The sequence below is a fragment of the Pseudophryne corroboree genome, chromosome 9, assembly GCF_028390025.1.
Source record: "Pseudophryne corroboree isolate aPseCor3 chromosome 9, aPseCor3.hap2, whole genome shotgun sequence".
NCBI lineage: Eukaryota > Metazoa > Chordata > Amphibia > Anura > Myobatrachidae > Pseudophryne > Pseudophryne corroboree.
This window is the reverse complement of record NC_086452.1, coordinates 338521650-338548611: the sequence shown is the minus strand read 5'-3', so window position 1 is coordinate 338548611 and position 26962 is coordinate 338521650. Positions and strand designations below refer to the sequence as shown.

At 44.1% G+C, this 26962-nt stretch overlaps 1 protein-coding gene across 10 annotated transcripts in view; it reads left to right on the top strand.

Annotated features, from left to right (window-relative positions):
* Nucleotides 1-13176, top strand: part of IQSEC1 (IQ motif and Sec7 domain ArfGEF 1) — a 578820-nt gene extending 565644 nt beyond the window's left edge. For 9 of the 10 annotated variants that reach the window (XM_063940599.1, XM_063940595.1, XM_063940593.1 and 6 more), the window contains 2 exons: nucleotides 3823-3872; nucleotides 4703-13176. In XM_063940599.1, coding sequence (XP_063796669.1) covers nucleotides 3823-3872; nucleotides 4703-5257 — 605 coding nt within the window. In that variant the 3' untranslated portion in view covers nucleotides 5258-13176. The remainder of the gene's footprint in view (nucleotides 1-3822; nucleotides 3873-4702) is intronic. The other variant, XM_063940601.1, reaches the window with a different exon arrangement.
* Nucleotides 13177-26962: the final 13786 nt, after the last annotated feature.

The following is a 26962-nucleotide window of genomic DNA, read 5'->3' as shown; positions in this document are numbered from 1 at the left end:
CAGTGGATCTGCTGGCCAGCGGGCACATGCGGCGACGCAGCGGGCATCGTGGTGGCGGGATCTGGTTTAGAAGGAGTCCCTGCCAGCCATTCTGCAGAGTTAGGCAGCGGAGAGCGGCTTCCAATTTAAAAAATGGCGCCTCAGCGTAATTTTTTAAATTCAAGATGGCCGCCATGAGCCAATCACAGCTCGCCGCGTCATTGCCCCGCCCCCTCAACTGGCTTATATATGCCAGCGGCGAGGTAGCGGCGGGCAGTCCGGCGGCGGGGAGGGAGCAGGCAAGAGCTCCCGAAGACAGAAGACGCCGGAAGCCCTGGGGAGACAGCGGCCATGAAAAAGAGCTTAAATGCCGCCGCCCCCAGGTGAAGGTGCAGCGCAATAAATTATTTAAACATCATTTGTTGTGGTTTTTATTTTAATATTTTCTTTACAGGCGGACTTGTGGTTCTCCAAGGCTTGCTGGGACCTGTAGGCCGACTGTAAAGAACAATATTAGTATGCCATGAACCCCGAACCCACCGCCACCAGAGGTGTGGGGCAGAGCACTGGCTGGTTGTTGCTCAGGAGGGGGGACCCCAATTAAATTTTTGGGGTCCCCACTTCCTCAGGAATTCCAACCCTGGGCTGACTGGTTTGGGGGGTGTTTAATGCTATGGCAGGGGGACCCCACATTGAGTGTCTCCCCTGCTATGGCATTATTCCCCCGTGGCTGGTTCAGCCTACTGCTGGTTTTGTTTTTTGTTTTTTTGTATGGAGTGGAAGGGGGTGAGGTTGCGCCAGTGCCTCCCCAGTCACTGCCCTCACCGCACGTCACTGCTACCGTGGGTGCAGGGGGTGCAGCTGCTATGAGGCCCTGGCTGCTTCCAGGGCTCTCTCCCTGACAGTGTCTCTTTCTCTCTCTCCCTGACAATGTCTCTCTCTGACACCCTCTCTCTCGTTCTCTCTCTCTCTCTCTGTCTGTAGCTCCCTGACACTCCACTCTCTCTTGCTTCCTTCTGTTTATCTCTCTCTCCATCCCTGACACTCTCTTTCTCTCTGATGCCCTCTGTCACTCTCTCATCCCTTTTTCTCTTTCTCCCTAACATTCTATCTCCCCTCTCTCGCTTCATCTCATTCCCTCTATTTCCATTAAACCCTCTCTCTCTCTCCCTGACCCCCCTCTCTCCATCTCTTTCTTGCCCCTCTCCCTCTGACACCCTCTTTGTCTCTCTCCTTCCCCTCACTCTCTCTCTCTCCTGCTCCCCTAAGGGGCATTGTAGTGAGGCCCACAAAGTTCTAGTTACGCCCCTGGCTACATTCTAAACTAGCCAGTATTTACCCTGCACAAAAAAAATATAAATGTATTTGCTCCCCTTGCATTGCAACATGGTTTGTTCCAGATGCAAACAAGTTACATAGTTTTTTTGCTTTCCTTCCAAATCAGAATAAGGCTCTCTGTCCATATATTTGTTACGTGTGTGACATTCAAGAATAGTCAAATCTCTATCCATGCATTTGCTACAGTATGTGAGCTTTTGCTATTCATAAATAATCAAAGCTTTTAGTGGCGATATATTGGTTGATAAAAATTTGCTGTCCTAGAAAAAAAATAGATTTTCATGTTTTTTTTTTTTAATTTGTTAGTGCTACTGTGTGCTCTTTATGTTGTCTTATCGGGACATTGTTGTGTTTCATCGATTTGGATGTTTTGTTTTGCATTACCTACATGAACATCATTATATGTATAAAAAATTGTATAAGAAAAACTTATATTTGGATAACGATTTGGTGATAATAAAATTCATTTTATACCTGAGTATTTGCATTTTTGTGTAATAAATAAAATTCAGATTACATTTGTCAGAATTTTATAATAGGTATGATATGGTGGTGTTTTATTATATATATACACACTATGTGGACAGTATACTGTTTTAGTTCAGTACAGCTTCATTAAGGTTTTAGATCATGGTTAATGTTATTACCGTTTCAGGTGTATAGATTTGTGTTTTGTGTGTCTTCAGTTAATGTACTCATAGCTGACTAGGGAATTTGGTAACAGTCTTGTGTTACTGGAAAATGATCCGGGCTTGTAATAGAACACATACTGTATTATTTGTGTCCACTGGAATGTTCCAGACAACAGAACATGAGATTTAGTGGTATTGGCAGAATATATTGTGAGATTCTCCTGTTGGCACAGTATATTGATTCTATACACTCATTTCAATGCCATTTAAAATATAGTTATATAAAACTCTGACACCCCCCCCCCCACACACACACACACACACCACCACCTACACCCCCCTCCCAATTTTTACTCCGCAGATTTAAATGAAAACAATTAGAAAACCACTTTTGTAAAACCCAGAATGTGTTATTTTTTATTCTGTTATACTGTAGCTGCCTTCATTATTTTATTTATTTACTTATTTATTTATTCAGTGTAATTAGTGTAAAATGACCAGACTTGGATCTCCACCCATATACAACACATAGATGCTTGCTTTTAAATGGGCCCTTACATTACCAACTGATTTCTGCAATTTCTCGATACCTGGGTCAGGGAATTGTGGAAATCCAACATATTGGATTTGCCGATCCCGACCGATCAGCGGATCGGATTGGGAAATGTTTCACAGATGTATGACCCGCCTATAAGTAACTTTTTTTAATCAATGTAATTCAAGCCTGTAAAGTTTATTTCCATTTCATAAATATGACCTCTCGGTGGGCTTGTACAGTAAGCCTCTTCTAGTGTACTCCTTCTGCAGACTACAGTACCAAAATGCTTTCTAAAGCGACATGGATGGCAATAGGCAGAAAATACAGTTCCTTTACACACAAACCTGAATAAATCTCCATATTTTCCTATTCATTTCATCAGCACAACTAAAAAATTAAACGAACCAATAATAACACCCTGAAATGAATGAATGAACTTTATGACTAAAACATATTGTTTATAAGAAAAGATGTTTCATTTCCATTCATTGCATCACTAATCACGCAGTGTCATTTTGCAGCCTTTATTTTCTTGTTCGGAAACGGCAAAGTCCGTGCAAGTAAGCTACTGTGTGTTGACATTGTTAGCTTAGCTGCCTTACCCATAGCCCATACCCTGGAGTGTGTTCGTAGCTCTTATTCTGCTGACGTAGAGACACTAGACAACAAGCAGACATTTCACCCTTCCTATTGTAATAGCTGTCTGTGTGTAACAATCTGATTCTCAGCCTCAACGTTATTAATCTGCCGAAGTCTGAGTATATATCTCAGACTTGACAGTAGTAAGTACACATTTAATCATATAAGGAAAATTAATAATTAAGATTCTAGAGCAAGAGATGTGGCATTTTCTTTTTATGTATTTATGATAATGTAACGAGATAAGAACATTACGGTCTCAGTCCAGACAGCTACTCATTCCATTGGGTTATTCTGAAAGGTCATATTTACTAGATGGTCTTATGCCACAAGACCTGTAACCCATGCCTTGGGCATTGTGTGGCCTTCCATCTGCTGTGGAACTACAGCTTTCAGAATTATATGCCAGTAGCTCCTGTGATCATACTTTAGCTGGCAAAGCATCACTGGAACTGAAGTCCAGCAGTAGATGGGGAACTTATGACAGCACTGGTGGGTAGCAGATGGCTTCCATGTCTTGTGGCTTTCGCCGTCTGGTGAAATATAAGACCATGTTCCCCAGACAGAGGTAGGGGAGCATTTATATCAAGTTTTCTTGCTTAGTGAGTAAATAAGAAGATTGTCAGTCAGAGGAAGACTTGTGTTACCCAGATCTTGTGTTGATCTCTAATCTATGGTATTGCATGTCCTGGGCAGGCAAGCGTGGGCGGCGCAGCAGTGCAGGATCGCTAGACAGCAATATGGAAGTAAGTAGGATGCCTAGCTGGATGTGATATGCATTTGAAACCTTTCCTTTCACTTGAACACTTTTTTGTTCCTCTGTATTCTGCTTGCCTCAGATATTGCATGCCTGGGATTCTCACTCTGTATCTTCCAAACAAACACTTATGATTTGTGGGGACACTACTGCTGCTTCCGGGTCCTCGTAATCCTACTAGCTCCTTGTAGCATGAATCCACCACACATGACTATCCGCTTCCTTCTCACAGTGGCTCTGGACCACTATCTGGCTGCTAACACCCTTTCCTCACTATCTTATACGTTTAACGAAGCTCGTGACTGTCTTATGCCTATTTGTCAGTTTATCGATGATTAAAGCTGTTAATTAAGCAAATATATTTACAGGGGAGCAGAGATTGTACCTAGGTAGACAGAAAAACAACCTCAATATATTAATTAACTCCAAGTGGATTTCATGAGATTTCATTCATCTTGAAACCATTAATTTACACTGACCATGTGTTCAGCCGCCTATCTTTGTGTGTTCACTTCCGGTACCTTGTGTCCCATGACTGCCTAATGACCGTCCCTTTAAGCCCATGCCTAGACGTAGTACAGTACATGTAGGGTTAGCTCATTTCTAGCGTGAGCTTAGTGATCCTGTAGTTAGCGGCAATGTTTAGCAGTACATAGGATAACAATCACCAGAGCTGCAGGGTAACAAACAAGTGTCACTTAGTGGGTTTATGTTAGATTAGGTATATAGTTGTAGTTCTAGTCGTGGGTGTTTTTTGTTCTTAAATTTTAAAAGCTATGTGCAGATCCAGTAATTCTGTTTTCTATGCTTTCTTTCCAGGGGTCCATCATTAGCAGTCCTCACATGCGCAGACGAGCCACCTCAACTCGGGAATGTGCTTCTCGTCAGAGTATACCTAATTCTTCCTCCCTCCTAGGTTCCTTGTTTGGTAGTAAGAGGGGGAAGCCATCTTCCCAAGGCCATCTCGTATCTGGACCACCACAGCAGCAGCATCCTACATTGATTTCACATCAACAGCATTCATCAAGCCATCATGCGGGACAAGCTGAGGGGCAAACACAGGCACAAGTGCACGCACAACACACACAGTATTGCCACATGCCGCAAAACCCACCACCGTATCACCATCACCATCACTACCACCCTCCTCAACACATCCAGCAGCACCAATACCACCCACACGGACAACATTCTTCCCACGCATCGTACATCCAACACCCTCATGCACAGCACTCCCACTCCAGCCACACTCCACTGCCTCACTCCGGGCATTCGGCACATTCCCAGCATGCACAGCAGCATCACACTCAGCAGGCTCCATCTACGTCCACAAGCACGAAGCCTAAACACAGTGGAATTAGCACAATAGTTTAGAAGCATTGTTTTAATAGAACTTCCAGCAGGGAGTTATGAGTCAGAGAAAATAAGAATGATGTCTCCTTATTATATGAGAACATGCATTGGTTTCATACTGAGAAAGATACTTTCATGGTATAATTAAAGTTTTAGTAAAGAAAAAAAAACTGACCATTATTTATTATTTGATTACAATATAGAATTAGCAAGTATACAGAGGAACGGCCTAGCTGCAGTGTATCCAATAAGCAAACACTCGGCTCTAGCGTAGTTCATAATACTATTTATATAATACTCTTAGTGATACTGCGTGCGTGTACACAGAGACCAATAGCATATTATTAATATACGGCGTTAGTGTACACATTAGTACCTTAAATAATCGTACTTGAAAAAAACAAATATTTTATTTTCAATTCTAGCAATATCGATTCACAAGCATTTTCACTTATTGTAGTTAGATGGGAAAGTGAATATATGAAGAGGTTACAGTATTTTCCTAAAATCAAGCAATCTGTAATTAAATGTGCCAATTATAGCATTTCTGTGACTGTCCTAGTTACACGTTGCTTGTACAAAGGATAAATTATTCTTATTTTAAAAAATTAATCTAATTCACTTCAGTATTATGCTATCATATTTCAGGTAAGCAAGCTAGCTAGGGAGAACATGCAGTTTATATATTAACTGACCATCGATCATACAAATTCTCAGACACTTTAATGGCTGTAAGAACTGTGAATTTTCATTATCTACCTTTTTATATACATATATATATAAATATATATACATACGATTTGTAAACACATAAACCTAGACGTGTGTTTCATGTACTCCCATAACACCACAGTCATAGAAGCTCTCCCCTCTGTCTGCAGTGTCTAGCTGCCAACATTCATTTTGATTTTGAAACTATGAGACATTGGAATCCTTTTTATAGCAGAGAATGTATTTTCAGACTTTTTTAGCAGTGTTTTTCATTCTTATTTCCAAGTTGTCTTCTTTTCAGTTGGCAAGTGCTACTCACTGGAGATTTCAGTATAAAGGTTTATCCCACCAAACCTGGATTTCTCAGTCCCTGAGAGTGTCTGCTATTCTCTGCCATCCATCATGTGTCATAGCAACTGTGGCCAGAATTGTTCTTCCTGTAATGTAATCATATTACGTTTCCTGCATTTCATTGTCTCTCCAGGACTAAATTGCATTTAAAATAACAATTCCCAGGAGATTAAGGTTAGAAACTGGTATGAATGATACTTTTTTCATGTAGCAAGGATGAATAACCAAATCATTTCACTTCTATTTTGTACCATGGCCCTTTCATATATCTTACTAATACCAGCAGTGCAGCAACTAAACACTATGTGTGTCTTTGATCAGGCCGATTACAGTTAATCATTGTTTCTAAATATGCATATATAAATATAAAATGTACATGCATAATTTTTATTGATGTTTAACAAACTATACACACTTAAATTGGTTTCTGTCATTACCCCCTAAGTTTTCAGATAAATTAGCAACATACAGCACCAATGTATGTTGCTGAGATATCTGTTAGCAAAAGGTTCACACATGGGATAGTTTATGTGACAGTTCTATTCCTGCAAGAAACAGAGACTGTCCATTATTCCTGCGAGAGACAGAGACTGTGCTGGGGACTGTACAATGCTCTTGTGAGAGGCAGAGACTGTCCTGAGGACTGTACAATACTCCTGTGACGGGAAGAGACTGTCCTGGGGACTGTACAATACTCCTGTGAGAGGCAGAGACTGTTCTGGGGACTGTACAATACTCCTGTGAGAGGCAGAGACTGTCCTGGGGACTGTACAATGCTCCTGTGAGAGGCAGAGACTGTTCTGGGGACTGTGCAATACTCCTGTGAGAGGCAGAGACTGTCATGGGGACTGTACAATACTCCTGTGAGAGGCAGAGACTGTCATGGGGACTGTACAATACTCCTGTGAGAGGCAGAGACTGTCATGGGGACTGTACAATACTCCTGTGAGAGGCAGAGACTGTCATGGGGACTGTACAATACTCCTGTGAGAGGCACAGACTGTCCTGAGGACTGTACAATACTCCTGTGAGAGGCAGAGACTGTCATGGGGACTGTACAATACTCCTGTGAGAGGCAGAGACTGTCCTGAGGACTGTACAATGCTCCTGTGAGAGGCACAGACTGTCCTGAGGACTGTACAATACTCCTGTGAGAGGCAGAGACTGTCATGGGGACTGTACAATGCTCCTGTGAGAGGCAGAGACTGTCCTGGGGACTGTACAATACTCATGTGAGAGGCAGAGACTGTCCTGAGGACTGTACAATGCTCCTGTGAGAGGCAGAGACTGTCATGAGGACTGTACAATACTCCTGTGAGAGGCAGAGACTGTCCTGGGGACTGTACAATACTCCTGTGAGAGGCAGAGACTGTCCTGGGGACTGTACAATACTCCTGTGAGAGGCAGAGACTGTCATGGGGACTGTACAATACTCCTGTGAGAGGCAGAGACTGTCCTGAGGGCTGTACAATGCTCCTGTGAGGGGCAGAGACTGTCATGAGGACTGTACAATACTCCTGTGAGAGGCAGAGACTGTCCTGTGGACTGTACAATACTCCTGTGAGAGGCAGAGACTGTCATGGGGACTGTACAATACTCCTGTGAGAGGCAGAGACTGTCCTGGGGACTGTACAATACTCCTGTGAGAGGCACAGACTGTCCTGAGGACTGTATAATACTCCTGTGAGAGGCAGAGACTGTCATGAGGACTGTACAATACTCCTGTGAGAGGCAGAGACTGTCCTGAGGACTGTACAATACTCCTGTGAGAGGCAGAGACTGTCCTGTGGACTGTACAATACTCATGTGAGAGGCAGAGACTGTCCTGAGGACTGTACAATACTCCTGTGAGAGGCAGAGACTGTCCTGTGGATTGTACAATACTCCTGTGAGAGGCAGAGACTGTCCTGAGGACTGTACAATACTCCTGTGAGAGGCAGAGACTGTCTCTCTTCTTTGCAGGTTATACTGCAGATTACCATAGTTGCCAAGATTTGAAGATGTTTTCACAAGCAGTTTTTTTCTACCATTTTGTTTTGTTATGACCTTCAGTTGTGTTTGTTCTTGTTCTAAGGGGCATATAATCAATTGGCTGCAAGATGTTTGACACAAAACTTAATGCAGCTATTGTGACCGATTTTTGATTACTGCAGCTTTGCACACTCCTACAGCGGGCTGTAGTGGAGTCCGAGATCGCCGGAGGTGCGGGATGCTGGCCGATCTCAGACGTTTTTTTTAAAGGGGTAATCACTTACATGGCATGGTTTTGCCACTGAAGTGTTTGCCCCTTTAAAAAAAAGTCTGAGATCGGACAGCGTAATCTTGAACTCCATAACTTCCCGCCGCTGATCTTCAAATTGAAAAGAAAAACAGACACAATCATTTTATCTTCAAAAAACTGCAGGAATTTTTTTTTTTTTTAAATGGAGAAATGAGCCTGTACCCTAAAAAAATGTCAAATAAATATTTGATAGGCTTATTGATGTCCATTACTGTCCCAAAGAAAAAAAATTGCACTTTTAAAATGTTTCAAATGGCTGATTTGTGCAATTTTTTGTTATAGTAATGAAAAAGTTCTAAAAAGCAAATTTTGTCGTTAACATAAATGTAGTTAAATGTGGGGTGCACAAAATGCCCATAAGATGATTTTAGAGTCATTTGAAGTTACTTTAAGAGATTCTTTAAAAAAAGACCTGTAACTCCCAGCTGCAATCTTTAAACCCCCAACCATATAGCACTGCAATATGCCTGTCCCACGTCTTTCATCCCATTATTCTGCACTTTGCAGAATAATATTCCAATAATGACATACAATTATATTGGCCCAATTAAGCTAATTGAAAATTTCCAATTGCCTGATTAATCATTGGAGTCAAGGGGGGTGACCCAGGGGTTCTGAATCAAGTCCCAACATTTTTTATGTAAAATTATGAATTTTCCCTCTTGGGCTACAAGATGAAAGTTGTGGTAAATGCTATAGAAAATGCCTTAAAGTTCTTGCGCCAAATTGAACAGCAATACCCTGCAGCTGGCCAAAGTTTCTTGCACCGCGGGGAAAAAATATTTGACGTGCCCAATTAAATATGCCCCTATATGTTTTCCATATTACGATTCATTAAAAATTATTATTTTTAAAGAGATGTTGTCATTGGTTGGATAAACTTCTAGCACACATGCACCACGTGTTGTCTGATCAGCGCTTCGGTACAACATTCCTAAAGGATGCTTTTAAATGTTGGCAACTATGTTGTGATGTCAGAAGCAGAGACTACTCACTACTGGCTACACAATGCTGCTGTAGGGCCTCTGTCTCTTGCTCCTAATATACAGGGTCCATTGTGATCTACAGAATGCTGGTTACAGTCTTTGTTTCTTGAAGGCCGTATACTGCTCCTGACTTATAGGGCCTCTCTTCCCAGCAAGCAGGGACAGACGGGGGCCTTGAAGCAGCCCAGGCATGTGACGTCATTGTGCGCAACAAGGGAACATGGCCATGGCGGAAGGGGTGTGACACGAGTCAGGGACGGCCTGGCCTCGCAGCACACCCCCATGTATCTGTATGCAAGTCGGGACACCGAGACTGCTCTCTGTGTAGCTGGCCCAGCCCAACAGGCCATCAGTCCTTCTGGCATTTGCCAGAAGAGGCAGATGGCCAGGCCAGCCCTGCCTCTAATCTATATAATGCTACTGCTGTATCGGGCTATGGAATGCTCCTAAAGTATTTGCCCTTTGCTGCCTACAGGCTGTAGAATGCTCTAGAGGTACAAGGTCTCTAATGTTTACAGGTTATAAAGTGCTCCTGATTTGCAAAGGTAAATCAGGAGCATTCTATTGCTTGCAGACTGTAGACTGCTCTTAAGGCATAGAGTTCCGGTTTCTTATAGGCTATAGAATATTCCTGATGTATAAGGTATAGGATCTCTATTGCTTGTTCCTGATATATAGAGTATTTGTTGCTTGTAGGTTATAAGAAGCACCTTAGCTAACCATTCAACTATCCTTTTTAGGGTAGCAGAATGGTTACCTGTGACACAGTAGCCTGTGAAGCAGTCTCATAAATGCCACCGCCCTCTCTGTTCCTTGACATCCATAGAATATTCTTGTAAACTACAGAGACAATAGGCCAGATTCATGTTTGTATGGAATTGCACAGCTGCAGCTCCTCCTAATAAAAACTTGAATGCAGCAGGAGGTATTTGTAGGAGATAGCGGCCTCCTGTTAGCATTAGCGAGATCCGAGTGCGCCTCAGATCACCATAGCATTTGCGATGTTTACATGCACCGGCCGGCCTGCATAAGCTTAAGCCTACACAGGCTGATCATCAGATCTGACAACGCAGACCCTGAAACCGTCATGCCTTCAAAACGGGGGTGACGCTTCCCTGTTAGGAAGAACGGTTCCAGGTGCTGACCCCCGAATGCTGCAGCTTGTCAATCATGCTGCGGCTGACGGGGCTGCAAGCGACATCGCAAGACCACATGCGCAGGCACCTGCACAGACACCCAAACATCGTACAAATATGCATCAGGACCAGTGTTCCTCGTGGGTTATAGAAAGTTCCTGTAATCTGCAGAGACAGTGTTCCTTGTGGGTTATAGAATGTTTCTGTAATCTGCAGAGACAGTGTTCCTTGTGGGTTATAGAATGTTCCTGTAATCTGCAGTGTTCCCTGCGGGTCATAAGATGTTCTTGTAATCTGCAGATACTGTTCCATGCTCTTTGAAAATGATAGAATGTTCTTGAGTTGCACAAGCTGTGTTTTCTGTTGAATGTTCTCAGAGGCCCAGTTCTGTTCCACGTAGGCTATAGAACCCACTAGTAAGGGAAAAAAACATCTCATTTGCATGTCATCTACAGTAAATATTCTGATGCTACATTCTAAATATTGTATATTTGCAAAATATATCAGTATTATTGTTCATATTAGCTGAGGCAAGGTGTTAACATATTACAATATGTAGCCTTTCCTTCTTACCTCTGTACTTTATAGTAGGAGTTATATGTAATTTATGTGTTATTCCAGGAAAGATAAATCTTTGCATCTTTGTTTTATTTTAAGATTTTCATAAAAGACCCCAAGATACATGTTTATACACTGCCCAAAAATGTTTTTCTTAAGTTATCGTATTCACAAGACATTACAATTGGCACAAAGGCTAATTTTATACCATAGCAAATGGTCTTATATATGTTCCCATGAGTGTATTGGCTGCATCCTGCAGATATTTGCCTTACAACAGCCAGTGGTACATGTACAAGCCTTGGTTCCTCAAGAAGTGTGTCAGTCCGTTACATTTAACTCTGTATTGAAGAATAATAAAATATGTACAAAACGAATTGGATTATTGATTAAAAATGTATATGCCAAAGGGTGTATCCAATTAGCCAGGGTAATGTACCGCGACTAATTGGTTTGCCAGGGGCTATCCAATTAGCCCCAATAAGCAGGAGCTTATCCCCTATGCTGCAGTTATTGGGAATTATGCACACAAAGCGAAATCCACAATAGGTGCCCCTGGACCCGCTATAAATGCTGTGAAAATACATAGGTCCAAGGCTTTTCGTGGGACCTATGTATTGTCGGATGAAGAACTGGTGTGTTTTTTTTGCGGAACCTATCTTGATGGTGGTGATAAAAAAAACATGAAAAACCCGGCCGCGGCAGTATTGCGGGTAAATGGATACCCACCTTTACTGGGTATTTACTGGGTATTTAAAGAAAATTGTAGACACAAGGGAGTAATAAGTAGACAGTTAAGTAGATTAAGGGTACTTGGTAAGAAAAAGGTTGATAATCTCCACATTACACTTATCAACTGCAAATCAGAATTATGTGAATTTCCAACTAATGTAATAAATTACGTTATTGCTGTTAAAATATACACAGTGGCCTTCTGGTCCCTTTCAAAGTGGAAATACGTATAGATAATTAATGTACAGTGGGATTTTCCTGCTATTTTGAATTCAGCCACCATGTTGGGCTTGTGGTCAGTATTTATTCCAGTTCCGTCACCTGCCTCTGTAGTAATATACCTACAGTAATTTAAAAAATGCCACGTCACTGATCCAAAATGTAACAGACTGCCACAAAAAAACCCAGTACCAATATATAAAGTTGTTTTATATTTTAAAGAAATGCCCTTGGAAATAAAGCTTCATCTTTCCTGGAATTACTGAATAATGAATATGTATTTTTTAAGTTCAGAATGAAATGTACACTGTTAACGATAACAAAATAATACTATACTGTATATGTATTGTAGAATGACACTCCCCACGGTGCTGCATGTAGCGGAGACCTCTGGTTTCTTAACATAAGCTGAAATTGGCAGCAGATATTTATACATATATGTATATTGAATCTCTCCTTGTTGACTTGCTGTGTCTCCTGAAGTTCCGCATGAATTTGTTATGTTTTCATTGTAAAATATCATTGCACTTCTTGCCTGCAAATAAAGAAGCGATCGCTTTGTATATATACACAAAAAGGACCTAATGCAAGGTTAAAACATTGGGATGGTGGATACAGGACTAAGTAGGAGTTATAGGTGACTGAACATTGTACATAGTGTGTATATTACAATTCCGTCTGCAGTTATATTAAGGGTGTATACAGTACCTATCTCTTACTAGGATCCTTACTGTCACATTGCATTATAGAACAATCTGAAGATTAGTTCCTGAACGTAGACTGTTAGAACCCTATTAGATGGATCGGATTCTGAGGGGGCACAAGATGCATTTTGTAACTAATGGGAAGAGAGGAGTGCTTTCATTTTAATATGCATTCTGTTTGTAAGTAGTAACCCTATCGATGTACAACTATAACTGTGATCATGTGGACTTACTCAATAAACCATAAACGATGACAGTGTTATTCTGTGACTGGAAGTATTTCTGTGACATTATGCCTTGTAGTGAGTGTAAACATGTACTGCAGCAATTGGGTGTAGAAGGTTATATGATATACCTACTTAGCACAATGGCATATCTATATGCCCATGGGCCCACATCGTACACCCTGCACCAATATATTATACTTCTCTCTTATCGGAGTCCCGCGTCAGTCGGTGGATAGGCATTGCATAGCAGCAAAAGTCACAGGAAAAATGCAGCGGCATCCATTTTTCCAGTGATCTGCGCATGTGCAGTTGAGAAATCTCTGGGAACACAGTATGGGTGCCATGTTCCAGGGGGTGTGATATTGGTTACCAAAAGTCAGGACACTGGTGGTCTCATGACTGACAGCGGCATCCCAACTTTTAGAATGCAGACAGGGGACAGGGTAATTAATTTTCCCTCCCCTTGCACCTACTCTAACCCTAACCCGCCTGGGGTGGTAGCTAGGGCTAAGGACACAGGGGTTGTTGGTTACGGCTAATCCCAGGGGGTGGTGGTTAGAGCTAAGGACACAGGGGGTGGTGGCTATGGCTAACCTCCCTGTAGTGCCTAACCCTAACCCCCTCCCCAGTCCCTTACCATAACCCTCACCTCAATACTTACCATCAGGATGCTATCAGTCGGGGTTCCAGCACTGGGATTCCGAGTGGTGTCGGGATTCCGGTGTCGGTCACCTAACAGCATTCACAGCATCGGGATACTGACCGCATCCCATTCCAGGAGACCTGTGCATTTGCAGTAAACTCTGAGGGCGCAGTACAGAGCCTGCAGATGAGCCCTCTCCCCTGATGGAGCACACTGTAGCTGCAACCATACAGTACAATTTTCTATTTTTATTTTTTTTTAAATAATAGTGGAAATGATTCACTTAAATTCAATAGTGGAAACATTTAAATGTAAAAGTATCTTACCTGGAAGAATTTCTGCTACTTTTTGTCACACGGGAATATGTACTTCATGGCAATATTAAAGACTGACAAATTTTGGCTATATTGACGCAGGATTTAAAGCAACATTTTTTTTTTAAGGCAATAGAAAGCATGTATCACCATTAAAAAAGATTGGTGCTGTAATTCCTATTATAAAACAGTTGGTTTCTACAACTACTGCATAATAAATAAATATACCCCTTAGAGACTTTCTTACTGTTGCAAGGCTCCTCTCAGTGACTGTGGTTGGGATAAGGTGGGGAATGTATGCATGCCATTACTATCACCCAACTGCGGCAATTGTTTACTTGTTGTTCTCCCCACTTTTTTGTATGAGACAAATACAGAGGGTGTTGGACTGTGTGCAGATTGTTTTGCAGTCATCCTTTGACATCATGGATTGCCATGGAAACCTGCATTTACTGCAGGGTCCAGTTACTTCTCAGCTGGAGAAACACCGGTACGTGGAACAGATCTGACTTTCGCTGACTACAGATTTCATTCTAAAGTCTTCTATGTTTGGTGATCTATATATAGCACTGACGCCTCAAGCCATCATTCACAGTGAGCAGTTTTCACCAATAAGGACCTCATTAAAGCACAGAACATGTATTTTTTTGATAAGTTAGAGCAGGCATTCCCAACCGCGGTCCTCAAGGCACACCAACAGTGCAGGTTTTAGTGATATCCAGGCTTCAGCACAGATGGTTAATTCAAAATAACTGAGCTACTAATTAAGTCACCTGTGTTCAAGCCTGGATATCACTAAAACCAGGACTGTTAGTGTGCCTTGAGGACCGTGGTTGGGAAACACTGAGTTAGAGTCTCCCCAATAGTTTTTGGTAATAGACAAACAGGACATTGTATATGGAAAGAGCACAACAGTAACATTGTATTAAAGCTGTAAACCCACCACTACTCTTCCATTTTTAAAAGATGGATGACAGTGCGGTTCGGGCAGCAGAGCATGTTCTGCTTGTCCCTGGCTCTGTTTTGGCATATGATACAGATGTGTCGTCATTCGCCTATTCTTTTTGAGCCATATGGCGTGAACACATTGCACAACTTAGAAGTCCCACCACAGGTAGCGATTCAGTACTTTTTCCTGAATTTTGCATCTTAGTTGCATATAGAGTTGCTTATAGGGGCCAATTGTATGCCGCACTCAAGGTACCGCCGGAGTCACAGGTTTTTGTTCTCAGCCCCCTAGGGCTGTATTCAAACATCAGTGCGTTAGAAGTGAGACTGGGCCACAGGGGAGGGGGGCAAGTTCTGCTGCCTGTGCTGGAATCTATATTTATACTCGCCCCCTTAACCAAATTGACCCCATAGTGTACTATTTATTTAGGATTATTATTTTTGTTGCAAAGTAATTGGTATAGAGTAGCAGAATAAGCATAAAGATGTGTGGAGTGAGGCATGGCATAGGTTACTTGTATCAGTCTTTTGTCTCTTACCCAAATTACCTTTTTTTCCTGAAGTTTACGTCTTAATTGGATACTAAATACATTAGACATTAAAAAGCATTTCTGACACAAATTGGTATAAAGCTGCAGATTAAGACACATATGGATCTAAGCAGTAAGACATGGAGAGAGATAAAGTAGATGGAGATAAAGTAACAGCCAGTCAGCTCCTGTCATTTTTCAAACACAGCTCGTGCCATGGCAGTTAGGAGCTGATTGGCTGCTACTTTCTCTCTCTTTCTCACTCTCCACTTTATCATTTTTTAAGGCGTAATAGATTTGGGCCTCTGTTTGAAAACTGACAGGTAGGAGCTGGATGGTTGTACTTTACCTCTGCCCAGTACCAGATTAAGTAGGCCTGGAGCTGAAATTTATGAAGGGCCTATTGTGTGCTGCCACAGGGTGTGTGATCTCCCTGTGTGGCCAGGGTGGTGTGGTGGCATACTACATCAGTACACTACAGTACCTCCCCACATTACATATCTTCACTATACTACATTTCTGCACTATATAACTCCTACATCTCTGACCTGCAATACATTACTATGCTACTTCCCCACACTACATTCCTGCACTATATCTACCACCCCAAACTACCTCCCCACACTACATCCCAGCATTATATCCCTGAACTACCTCCCCACACTACATCTCTGCACCATATCACTGTACTACCAACCCACACTACATCATCGCTACGCTACCTCCCCACACTACACCTCACCACTATTCTACTACTTTCCCACACTACATCTCAGCACTAACTCTCCACACTACATCACTATACTCTCTCCCTCACACTGTATAATTGCACTACTTCACCACAATACATCACTAATCTCATCACTATACCACTACGCTACATCCCCACACTACATTTGTGCACCATATCACTGCACTACCACCAGAGGCGTCTTAAGGATGGAGGGGACCCGTGTGTGGGCCCCCTCCTCTCCCGTAGCTGGCAGCGCCGCTGATAGCCCTCTGAGCACTGAGACTCTGGCACAGTGCCAGAGTCTACAGCGCATGCGCAGGATGACGAAAAAAATGGCCGCTGTGCCATTTCTTCGGAGTCCTGCGCATGCACTGTAGACTCTGGCACTGTGCCAGAGTCTCTAGTGGTCAGTGCGCTAGCAGCGGTGGTGCCGGCTACGGGAGAGGAGGGGGACCACACACAGTCACCGATGGACGCCGGACAGTAAAGTATAGAAAAAATGGGTGCGGTGTGGGCCCCCTCTGGACCCAGGGGCCCGTGTGCACTGCACACACTGCACCCATTATAGATACACCAGTGACTACCACCCCACACTACATCACTCTGCTACCTCCTCACACTTCATATCTGCACCATATCACTGCACTACCACCCCACACTACACCTCACCACTATTCTACACTACCTCAATATGCTACCTTCCCACACTACATCTCAGCACTAACTCTCCACACTACATCACTACACTCTCTCCCTCACACAGTATAATTGCACTACTTCACCACAATACATCACTATACACAACACTCCACTGCCTCCCCACACTACATTTTTATTTTTATCTTTGCTCTGGTCTTTGCGAACAGAGCAGCTCTGGAGAAGTTTAGACTGATGCAGTCCAGGAAGCATAAGGGGTAAGAAGGGGTAGGCCTGAGGGACTACTTTGGATGTCTGCTTACTCATTACAGTGCATCAGCCCATGGGTGGCTGACTTAGGCATGTGCACATGCCTATTCTTAGTGGCCAATCTATACCAGCCCCCTGGGGCCCCCGCGGCCACTGATGACAGTCACTCTGTGCGCATGTAAAGGACCGATCAATTGGCCTTTTTGTTGAGCATCTGCCCAATATTTCCCCAACCGTAAAAACAGTGCTCTGTACCTGCTGGATACTGCGTGAGGTACAGTACGGAATACATTTGGGACACACAGATAAATATTGAGTGAATTACAGTGTGGGACAAACAGTTCGGTTCGGATACACTGCGGGATGGATACAATGGGGATTAAAGAGCAGGTTGGATACAGTGCAGTCGGATACAGCGCAGGTTGGATACAGCGCAGGTTGGATACAGTGCTGGTCAGATACAGTGCAGGTTGGATACAGTGCGGGTCAGATGCAGGTGCTGTGTAGGGAACAAGGAGGCAGTAAGTTGGGCTGTGAGGAGAGTAAACAGTAAGACATAACCTGTCAGGTACAGGAGGCAGACAGTAACTATGTAATGCGCAGCACAGAGAAATGGGCAGTACCCAGGATATAAGGGTTAACACCAGTGGTTAAAGTGGGCCGGAACGGGGCGGAACTGCGTTCCGTCACTTCTAATTGCAGGCGGAACTGCCACAGCATCATGTCCCTGTTCCATTGTAAAGGTGGCAGCGGCCGCCAGCCAATCGCGGCTTGCGGACCGGCTGCAGCACCAATCAGAAGAAGGGGAGGCTTTTTTAAAATCTGGCGTGAGCCAATCACGGCTCGCAGACCACCAGCCAATGAGAAGCTGCCAAGTGGCAGCTTCTCATTAGCTGGCGGTCCAGGAGCCATGAATGGCGCACAGTCGGCACCAGGTTCAAAGTGCCCTCCCCCCCTCTCCGCCGCTGCCGCCGGAGTGTGAGCCGCGGGCTGTAACGCCCGATCCCCCCCGCAGCCGCCGGAGTTAACTGTGAGGCTGAGCGGCGGCCAGTAATGCCGTGCTCACTCCCCATCTCCCTGCCAGCGCAGCAGCTTAAAGTCCACCCCACCCCTAAGCTTAGTGACCCGCGGCCTGTAATGCCCTCCCCACCTCCACCGGAGCGCTGTCTGCAAGTGAGTGATGGTCCGAGGCCCTATCCTAACCTTTGCACACCCCTGGGCGTCGGGCAGGAGAGACAACTCGCCCTCCACATGAAGACCTCCAGGTAACTGCTGCCACAATTCACAGCTCTGTGTGCCCAGTCTTTCTGCTGCTGATATTCTCTCCATGTCACTCTAATTTGCCATGTCTCCCCCTCATCTCTCTCTCATTTGCCATGTCTCTCTCTTTTGCCACGTGTCTCTCTCTCTTTTGCCATGTCTTTCTCTCTCTCTCGCAATATCTCTATCTCCATGTCTCTCTCACCCTCTCTTGCCATGTCACTCTTTTTGTCTGTTTTTGCACTTTCAAAACTCTGAGTGCCTATATTATATATATATATATATATATATCTCTATCTATCTGGAAAACCCCCTCATAAATTCTTGCTCCGCCTGCCATACTGTGTAAAAGGGGGCTCTGCCTGCTGTACTGTGTAAAAGGGGGCTCTGCCTGCCGTACTGTGTAAAAGGGGGCTCTGCCTGCTGTACTGTGTAAAAGGGGGCTCTGCCTGCCGTACTGTGTAAAAGGGGGCTCTGCCTGCCGTACTGTGTAAAAGGGGGCTCTGCCTGCCGTACTGTGTAAAAGGGGGCTCTGCCTGCCGTACTGTGTAAAAGGGGGCTCTGCCTGCCGTACTGTGTAAAAGGGGGCTCTGCCTGCTGTACTGTGTAAAAGGGGGCTCTGCCTGCTGTACTGTGTAAAAGGGGGCTCTGCCTGCTGTACTGTGTAAAAGGGGGACTCTGCTATTGTGGGCATTGTGTGTGTAAAGGGCACTAGTATGTGGGGTGGGCAATGTGAATAAAATTGTGCTACTGTGAAGCATCATTTTGAATTGGTGGTACTTTTGTGTGGCCACGCCCCTTCCTTGTGAGGCCATACCCCTTTTTGTTACGATGTGGGCGAGGTGAGTTCCCCCACCTCTCCTTGACCACTTTAAGCCCTGGTTAACACATACCTTGGGGAAGGTCACCTCTTTGTGAGGTTTCTTGGTTGGTCAAACTGGTCCGGTCCAGCATCAGGTAGAGTCAGAAGATCACCACGCGGAAAGCACTGCCGCGCACCATGATCTGCAGGCTCAGCTTCATGGTCCTTGTCAGCACCAGCACAGCTCTACTGACACCGCAGCCCGGGACACACCAAGAAACTCTCCCACAATGTGCATAGTCACACCTAAAGCGGTGCAGTGTGCGCTGGTAAGCAGAGAGGGGAGGCCGTAGGTCTCAGGCGGCGATTGGATGAGTTCGCTGGCGGCGGTGACAGACGCTGAGAATTGTTACTGGCTGTACAGCATGCCCTGCAGGACCCACTCATTTTTAAAAACAGGGTCACAAAATGCCTGTAGTGTGTATTTTGTGATCACTGAATCTCTCACATCACATGCATGCCTTCCTTTCTAATCTCTTACATACAGTAGCTATCTTTCTCTGCTTCTTGTCAAACATACCTTAATCACTTACTTTACTGTATGTCTCAGGTACATTACTCTTCTTTACCTGTACTCATGTCTTACCTACATTCCTTCTTTACTCTCCCTCCCTTGTTACATCCCTCTCCAGTCTCCTACCTTTCCTGCCTCAGCGTGTGACATGACAGCAGTCAGTGCCGAGTGCTGGCCCCGCCCCCTTCAGATGTCATGGAATGGGCGGGGCTTGCAGTAGGAGGCAGCGCTGCAGAGCCCAGGCACAGAGAACTAGCACGGACTGCAGGCAGCATCAGTGGTATAGGTTACCAAACGCTGCCTGATCGGAGCTGAGCTCCGATCGCTGCAGCCAACCCCCTGAAGCGGTGAGTGCAGGCCACTGTGGGGACAAAGCAATGCAGACAGTGTTTCTTTCCTGTCAACACTGGCTGCATTGCAGAGGAGCCTATGGGCCTATTTTCAATGGGGGGCCTGGAGCTGCAGCTCCATCTGCCCCATTGTTAATCCGGCTCTACCTCTGCCCACTTCATCTCTCTCCAAGGCTTTTTACATAGAACCCATAGTTTATGAAAGAGTCTCTTGACACAGCTAAGTGGCAAATTGCGTAGCGCACCAGAGGGAGGTGTCTGTGGAAACATTTGTGCATTGCATAGGAGTCTCTCCTTATAAGCTTTTATCTCACTCCTACACTCTCCTGAGTGGAGACTCAGGAGAATGGGCACACTCTTTTTAGGGATTTTCCATGTTAAATTACCATACAAATATATATTTAATTGATATTTATTCCCAATACTTACAATCAGCAGTGACTTCTTCTTGTGAGCTTCTTTAAATGTCTCCATCTGGTGGAGCAAGGAGAGATAAAGGGGGTAATTCCAAGTTGATCGCAGCAGGATTTTTGATAGCAATTGGGCAAAACCATGTGCACTGCAGGGGAGGCAGATATAACATGTGCAGAGAGAGTTAGATTTGGGTGGGGTGTGTTCAATCTGCAATCTAAATTGCAGTGTAAAAATAAAGCAGCCATTATTTACCCTACACATTAAAATAACCCACCCAGCCACTTTGGACCCTCTCTGGTTTGGCACTCAGAACATTTACAGAGGGCCTCACTGATCATAACTTTCCAGAACCCTGCTGATGGTGGAGCCTCTTATAAGGACACAGTAGGAAAAGGATCTAACCCATAAATTATTTAATGGGAGCAGAAAACAGCAATGAGGATGGAAATGAGTGCGTAGGGCAGAGGTTCTCAAACGCGGTCCTCAAGGCACCACAATTTTCCAGGTTTTAGGTATATCCATGGCTTAGGACAGATGGCTAAATGAAATTGGCTGAGGTGCTAATTAAGTCACCTGTGGCCAAGCATGGATAAACTTAAAACCTGGACTGTTGGGGTGCCTTGAGGACCGTGTTTGAGAACATCTGGTACAGGGGCAAGCAGTTTGATACAATGGGATCTTGAGGGAAGGATTGCAGTGTCAAGAATTAAAAAGTGACATAATAAAATGTGTCTTTTAAAGGAAAAGACTTTCTGTGCAATTTTAATCTGCGGTTTGAACTAATTTATTTATCATTAAAACTTGGAACAACTAATGTAGCATGTTAATGTCATTGTGGTGTCTGTTGTAACTATTTAATTCCTCTCCCTAAAGCTACATTACCAGAGGCCATTTGTATATTGATAGCACTAGAAAGGCTGTCCTAATTTGTTTCCTTCCGCTCATTATCAGACAGATGTAGCTGACATTAGTGAGATGCTGAAAGCAAAGCAAGAAACTGGCAAAACTACTAAATGAATCATTTGGTGTACTGTTTTCTTTTATTACCATAGCCTACATTATATTTTGCAATCATTCATTTAGTGAGTCTCTGTCACACTGGAGCTTACAAACTAATTCCCTACCACAGGCAGGCAGATACATGCACACATACTACAGCCAAATTGGTTGGAAATGAATTACTCTAACAGCCTATTCTAGGCTATGGACAGGGGTGTAACTAGCACCTTGTAGGCCTCAGCAACATTTTTAACATGCCCCCATCCCAATACTTTTTAGAGAGATACAGGCCCTCTATCTGCAGTGGTTGTTCATTTTATGCCACATTGTAGTGCCCCTAGTTCACATTATGCCACAGTGTAGTGCCCCCCGTTCACATTATGCCACATTGTAGTGCCCCCCATTCACATTATGCCACATTGTAGTGCCCCCCATTCACATTATGCCATTTTATATTATGCCATATACAGTAGTAGTGCTCCCCGTTCACTATATGCTGCTGAGGTCAGGGACACTGAGGGACAATTACAGGGAGGATGTGGGCAGGGACACTGAAGGGGAATTACAGGAGGGTATGGGCAGGGACGCTGAGGGGAAGTACGGGCAGGGACACAGATGGAATTACAAGAGGGTGTGGGAAGGGACACTGAGGGGGAGTCACAAGGAGGCTGAGGTCAGGGACACTAAGAGGGAATTATAGGGAGGGTTTGGGGTAGGGAAAATGAGAGGGAGGGGCTACAGGGAGGCTGAGGTCAAGGACATTGAGGGGCAATTACAGGGAGGGTGAATGAGGGGACACTGAGATGGAATTACAGGAGTGTGCGGGCAGGGACACTGAGGGGGGAGTCACAGGGAGGCTGAGGTCAGGAACACTGAGGTAGAATTACAGGGAGGGTGCAGGTGGGGATACTGAGGAGGAATTACGAGGAGGGTGCGGGCAGGGACACTGAGATGGAATTACGGGGAGGGTGTAGGCAGGGACACTGAGGGGGAATTATGGTTAGGGTGCGGGTCGGGACACTGAGAGGTAATTACGGGTAGGGTGTGGGCAGGGTAACTGAAGGGGCAGTTACAGGGATGGTGCGGGCAGGGACACTGAGGGGGAATTACAAGGAGGGTGCGGACAGGGACATATGCACACATACATACAGTTAAAAACCCCTCTAGGTGTGATGGCACTACATGTCTCAGCAAATCCAGTTGATAAGGTGTGCTGGTATTTGTAGTTTCAACACAACTGGACAGGCAGTCACTGGTCTAGATACCTCTCCATACAGAGCTCTTTGCAGTGCAGCTACGGTACCGCAGAAAATGTATAGGTATGCTCATGCTGCACTGCTGACTGGTGCTGATTGTAGTGACTGGTGGTTGGTGACAGACCGCGTGGGACCAGTGAGAAGGGGAGCAGATGAGGAAGAGGAGGTGCCTCGCCCCTCCCCATACCTGGAAGTGCACCGCGCTCTGGCTATATTCACCATCATTTTGACTGTAGTCACAGAGTGTGCCAGAGTGCAATACGCTTCTGAGAGTCCGGCAGTGGATGAGCACTTCTAAGGGATGTACTCAGTGATAACTACTATGTCATTCTACCCCCTGGCGCGGGTGGCACTGCTGGGCGGTGCCCCCCACTTGGCCAGCACCCCTGGCAAGTGCCATCCTGGCCAATAGGAAGATACACCCCTGCCTCCAGTTCACACTATCCCACACATTGCCTTTTGTTCATATGCCACATTGTAGTGCCCCTAGTTCATATTATGCTACACTATATTACCCCAGTTAATGTCACATTGTAGTACCTCCAATTCACATTACTGTATATCACTCAGTGACCATAGTTCACATTATTATGCCACATTGTAACACCCCCAATTTACATTACGCCAGTGCCACCAGTTCACATTGATGCGCTCCAAATTACTCATCAGCCTGTGATAGATGAAACTTCAACTGCAGTCTCCATCCTTATTGACTGGGGCAGACATGCCCAGAGAATGCAGGGAAGAGATCACCAGCTCTTCAAGCAGCATTCAGTGATGTGAACTGGGTGCAGGGGAAGTGTTTCCAGGAAACAGAATGGGCCACATAGCAACAGCGCCCACGGTACACTCTGTACAGTAGTTACGACATTGGCGTGGGAGAATGCCAGGGCATTTAGATGGGGCCCAGTCAAACTCAGAGAAAACACACAATCTCAAGGCAGATAACACTCTGATTGGTATTGAAGCCAACACTACTGCAGATAAAGAATTGTTACCCTTGCGCCACCATGCCACCCACTAATGATCAAATTAAGCATGCATTTCAACATTTTTAGAATGAATATATATAATTAGACACAGGTGTTCATGCTACAGATGGGTGTGGTTCATCAAATCGACAGTGTCTAGGTCGACAATGTTTAGGTCGACCACTATAGGTCAACAGTCACTAGGTCGACATGAATGGAAGGTCGACAGGGTTTCTAGGTCGACATGTGCTAGGTCGACAGGTCTAAAGGTCGACATGAGGATTTTTTTTTTTTTGGTGTCGTTTTCTTCGTAGAGTGACCGGGATCCCAAATGAGTGCACCGCGTCCCCTCGCATGGCTCGCTTCACTCGCCATGCTTCGGGCATGGTGCCTTCGCTCCGCTACCGCTTCGCTCGGCACACTTTACCGTTCCAATCGTAGTCCACGTGGATCGTTAAGTATGAAAAAATTAAAAAAAAGAAAAAAATGTGAAAAACTCATGTCGACCTTTAGACCTGTCGACCTAGCACATGTCGACCTAGAAACCCTGTCGACCTTCCATCCATGTCGACCTAGTGACTGTCGACCTATAGTGGTCGACCTAAACATTGTCGACCTAGACACTGTCGATCTTCAGACCGGATCCCGCTACAGATACCCCGATAGGTTCCAGTGAAGCACACAGGTCTGAGGTAAGAAAACTCCAATCAGCATTAAAGGTAGTGACACAAGCACTTGCACTGTAGAGCTATGTCAGCCTGAGCTACTGCAACATTAATGGTTGTCAGAATAGAGATAATTGATCACAGCAGTGAATGCAATGTCAGTACACAAAAAGCCGCTTTCAAGATCCGTCAGCCATTTGGAAAACCGTCAGTATGTACTGGCACTGGGTTCATTATAGAAATGAGCTGTCACTATCACGGTCTATAATCTCTGGTTTGAGTGCTGAGGCTGAATGTACAGTGGAGACAATCCTGCAAGCAGCCTTGTGTATGGATCACTCCCTGTTACTACACAGATTTTTTTTTATGACAATAACTAAGTGGCAGGATTTGCAATATTTTTACTATTTTATAAAAGATGTATAACTGACTAGCATGATTCACTGACATTAATATGATTTAATATTTATACAAAACTTATATTACAAGCAGCATCTACAACAACATGGGAGGGTAATTTAAATTAATGGAATACTGTACAGCAGTGCGCAATATTAAAATTATTCTTGCCGCGCTCATGTTTATTATTGTAGGTTGGTATATATAACAGGTTGGTCTTATATATACAGTTACGTTTGGTTTTGCAGGTATCAGTTTGTAAGTAAAGAAATGCTGAAAAGGTCTCAAAGAATAAAGATATTATATAATATACGTGTAAAAAAACTTAAAGAATTTTTTTTTTAATCTCTCCCAATATTTCTTTCTCTTTTTATATTATGTTCTATTTTTGTACATATTTTTGTTTTGTCTTGGCTCATTACAGGATATTAATGAGACATTTGACCTTTTACAATGCGTTCAGGTCAATACATTGTCATTTTAATGATTTTAATATTGCGAGACATTTTCTTAGCATTTATATATTTCAAGAAATGTCTTCAATAAAAACATAATGAAAGAAAAAAACTTCCATTCATCTAATAATCTGCTTCCCAAATACTAACCACTGTGACCGAGCTCAATAGTAAATACTATTTAGTTGCCCAATAAACCTAGGTCCCAGCATACCAATAAATACAATTTGTTAGTGCACAAGTGTGTATAGGGCCTAATTCAGACCTGATCGCAGTCGCAAATTTGTTAGCAGTTGGGCAAAACCATATGCACTGCAGGGGGGCAGATATAACATGTGCAGAGAGAGTTAGATTTGGGCGGGGTGTGTTCAAACTAAAATCTAAATTGCAGTGTAAAAATAAAGCAGCCAGTATTTACCCTGCACAGAAACAATATAACCCACCCAAATCTAACTCTCTCTGCACATGTTATATCTGCCCCCCTGCAGTGCACATGGTTTTGCCCATTAGCTAACAAATTTGCTGCTGCGATTAGATCTGAATTAGGCCCATAGGCATTTTCTGACCACGTATTGAACTGTGTGTTCAAATCTCCAGCATATCAGTTTTTGCAACACACACAAAGTACTGTATCACCGTTGATGTTGACTGTCCAGCATAAGATTAGTGTCTAATGCTTTTATGATACAAATGCCACAATATCCTTAAAGCATAGAGTTGTTAGAATTTTGTATCATAGGACAAGTGCACCAGTTCTTTCAACTCGAGCAACTATTGTTTCAATATAAAGTGTAACTAAAAGATGGATGAATAACAGTCTGGCGACACTTCATATGTTGGTAAAAGTCTCAGAGTCTGGCTGCTGTTGCCAGTGACTATGGGACAGAGCAGCATATGATGAAGTGTGCCAGGGTGCTCAACCGATCAGGATATCTGGAAAAGCTCTCAGACAATTCAGGTTTGTATCACAGAAGACAGCTCTGATGCGTTTCACTGATTGTGGGTGGTTTCATCAGGAATAGGCTGTTACTGGCAGCTCAATGACTACAAACCGAAAGTAGCCAATTAAACAGATGTACAGTATAGAAGCTATCCCTAAATAATGATGTTTCTTATTAAACAACATAATAAAACAATTGTTATTACTATCATAGGACACTTGGTATTACTATCATAGGACAATGTGTGCAACAGAAAGCTTATCAATAATAAAAATCAATTCCTATACTTAATGAATTGATACCCCTAATAGTCAGTCTGAGTTGACCTAAGTAAACCAATAAAATTAGCTGAGAGTCAGGGCCGGTTCTAGTTCTTTTGGCGACCCGGGCGGAGAATAGGGGCATGGCTTCATACTGGGGGCGTGGTCAGTTACGCCCCCTGTAGAGTTGTGCCATTTGTGCCCCCTGTAGCGTAGCGCCGCTTGCACACACACAAAAAAATACTTACAATCCCCGCTCCTGACCGCTGCAGACCTCCGCCGGCGCCGCTCCTCGGATCTATGGGAGAGACGTCATGACGTCTCTTCCATAGCACAGCATACACAGACACTAGAGGTCAAATATGACCCCTAGCGCCTGTCAGTCCCACAATGCTGTGCGG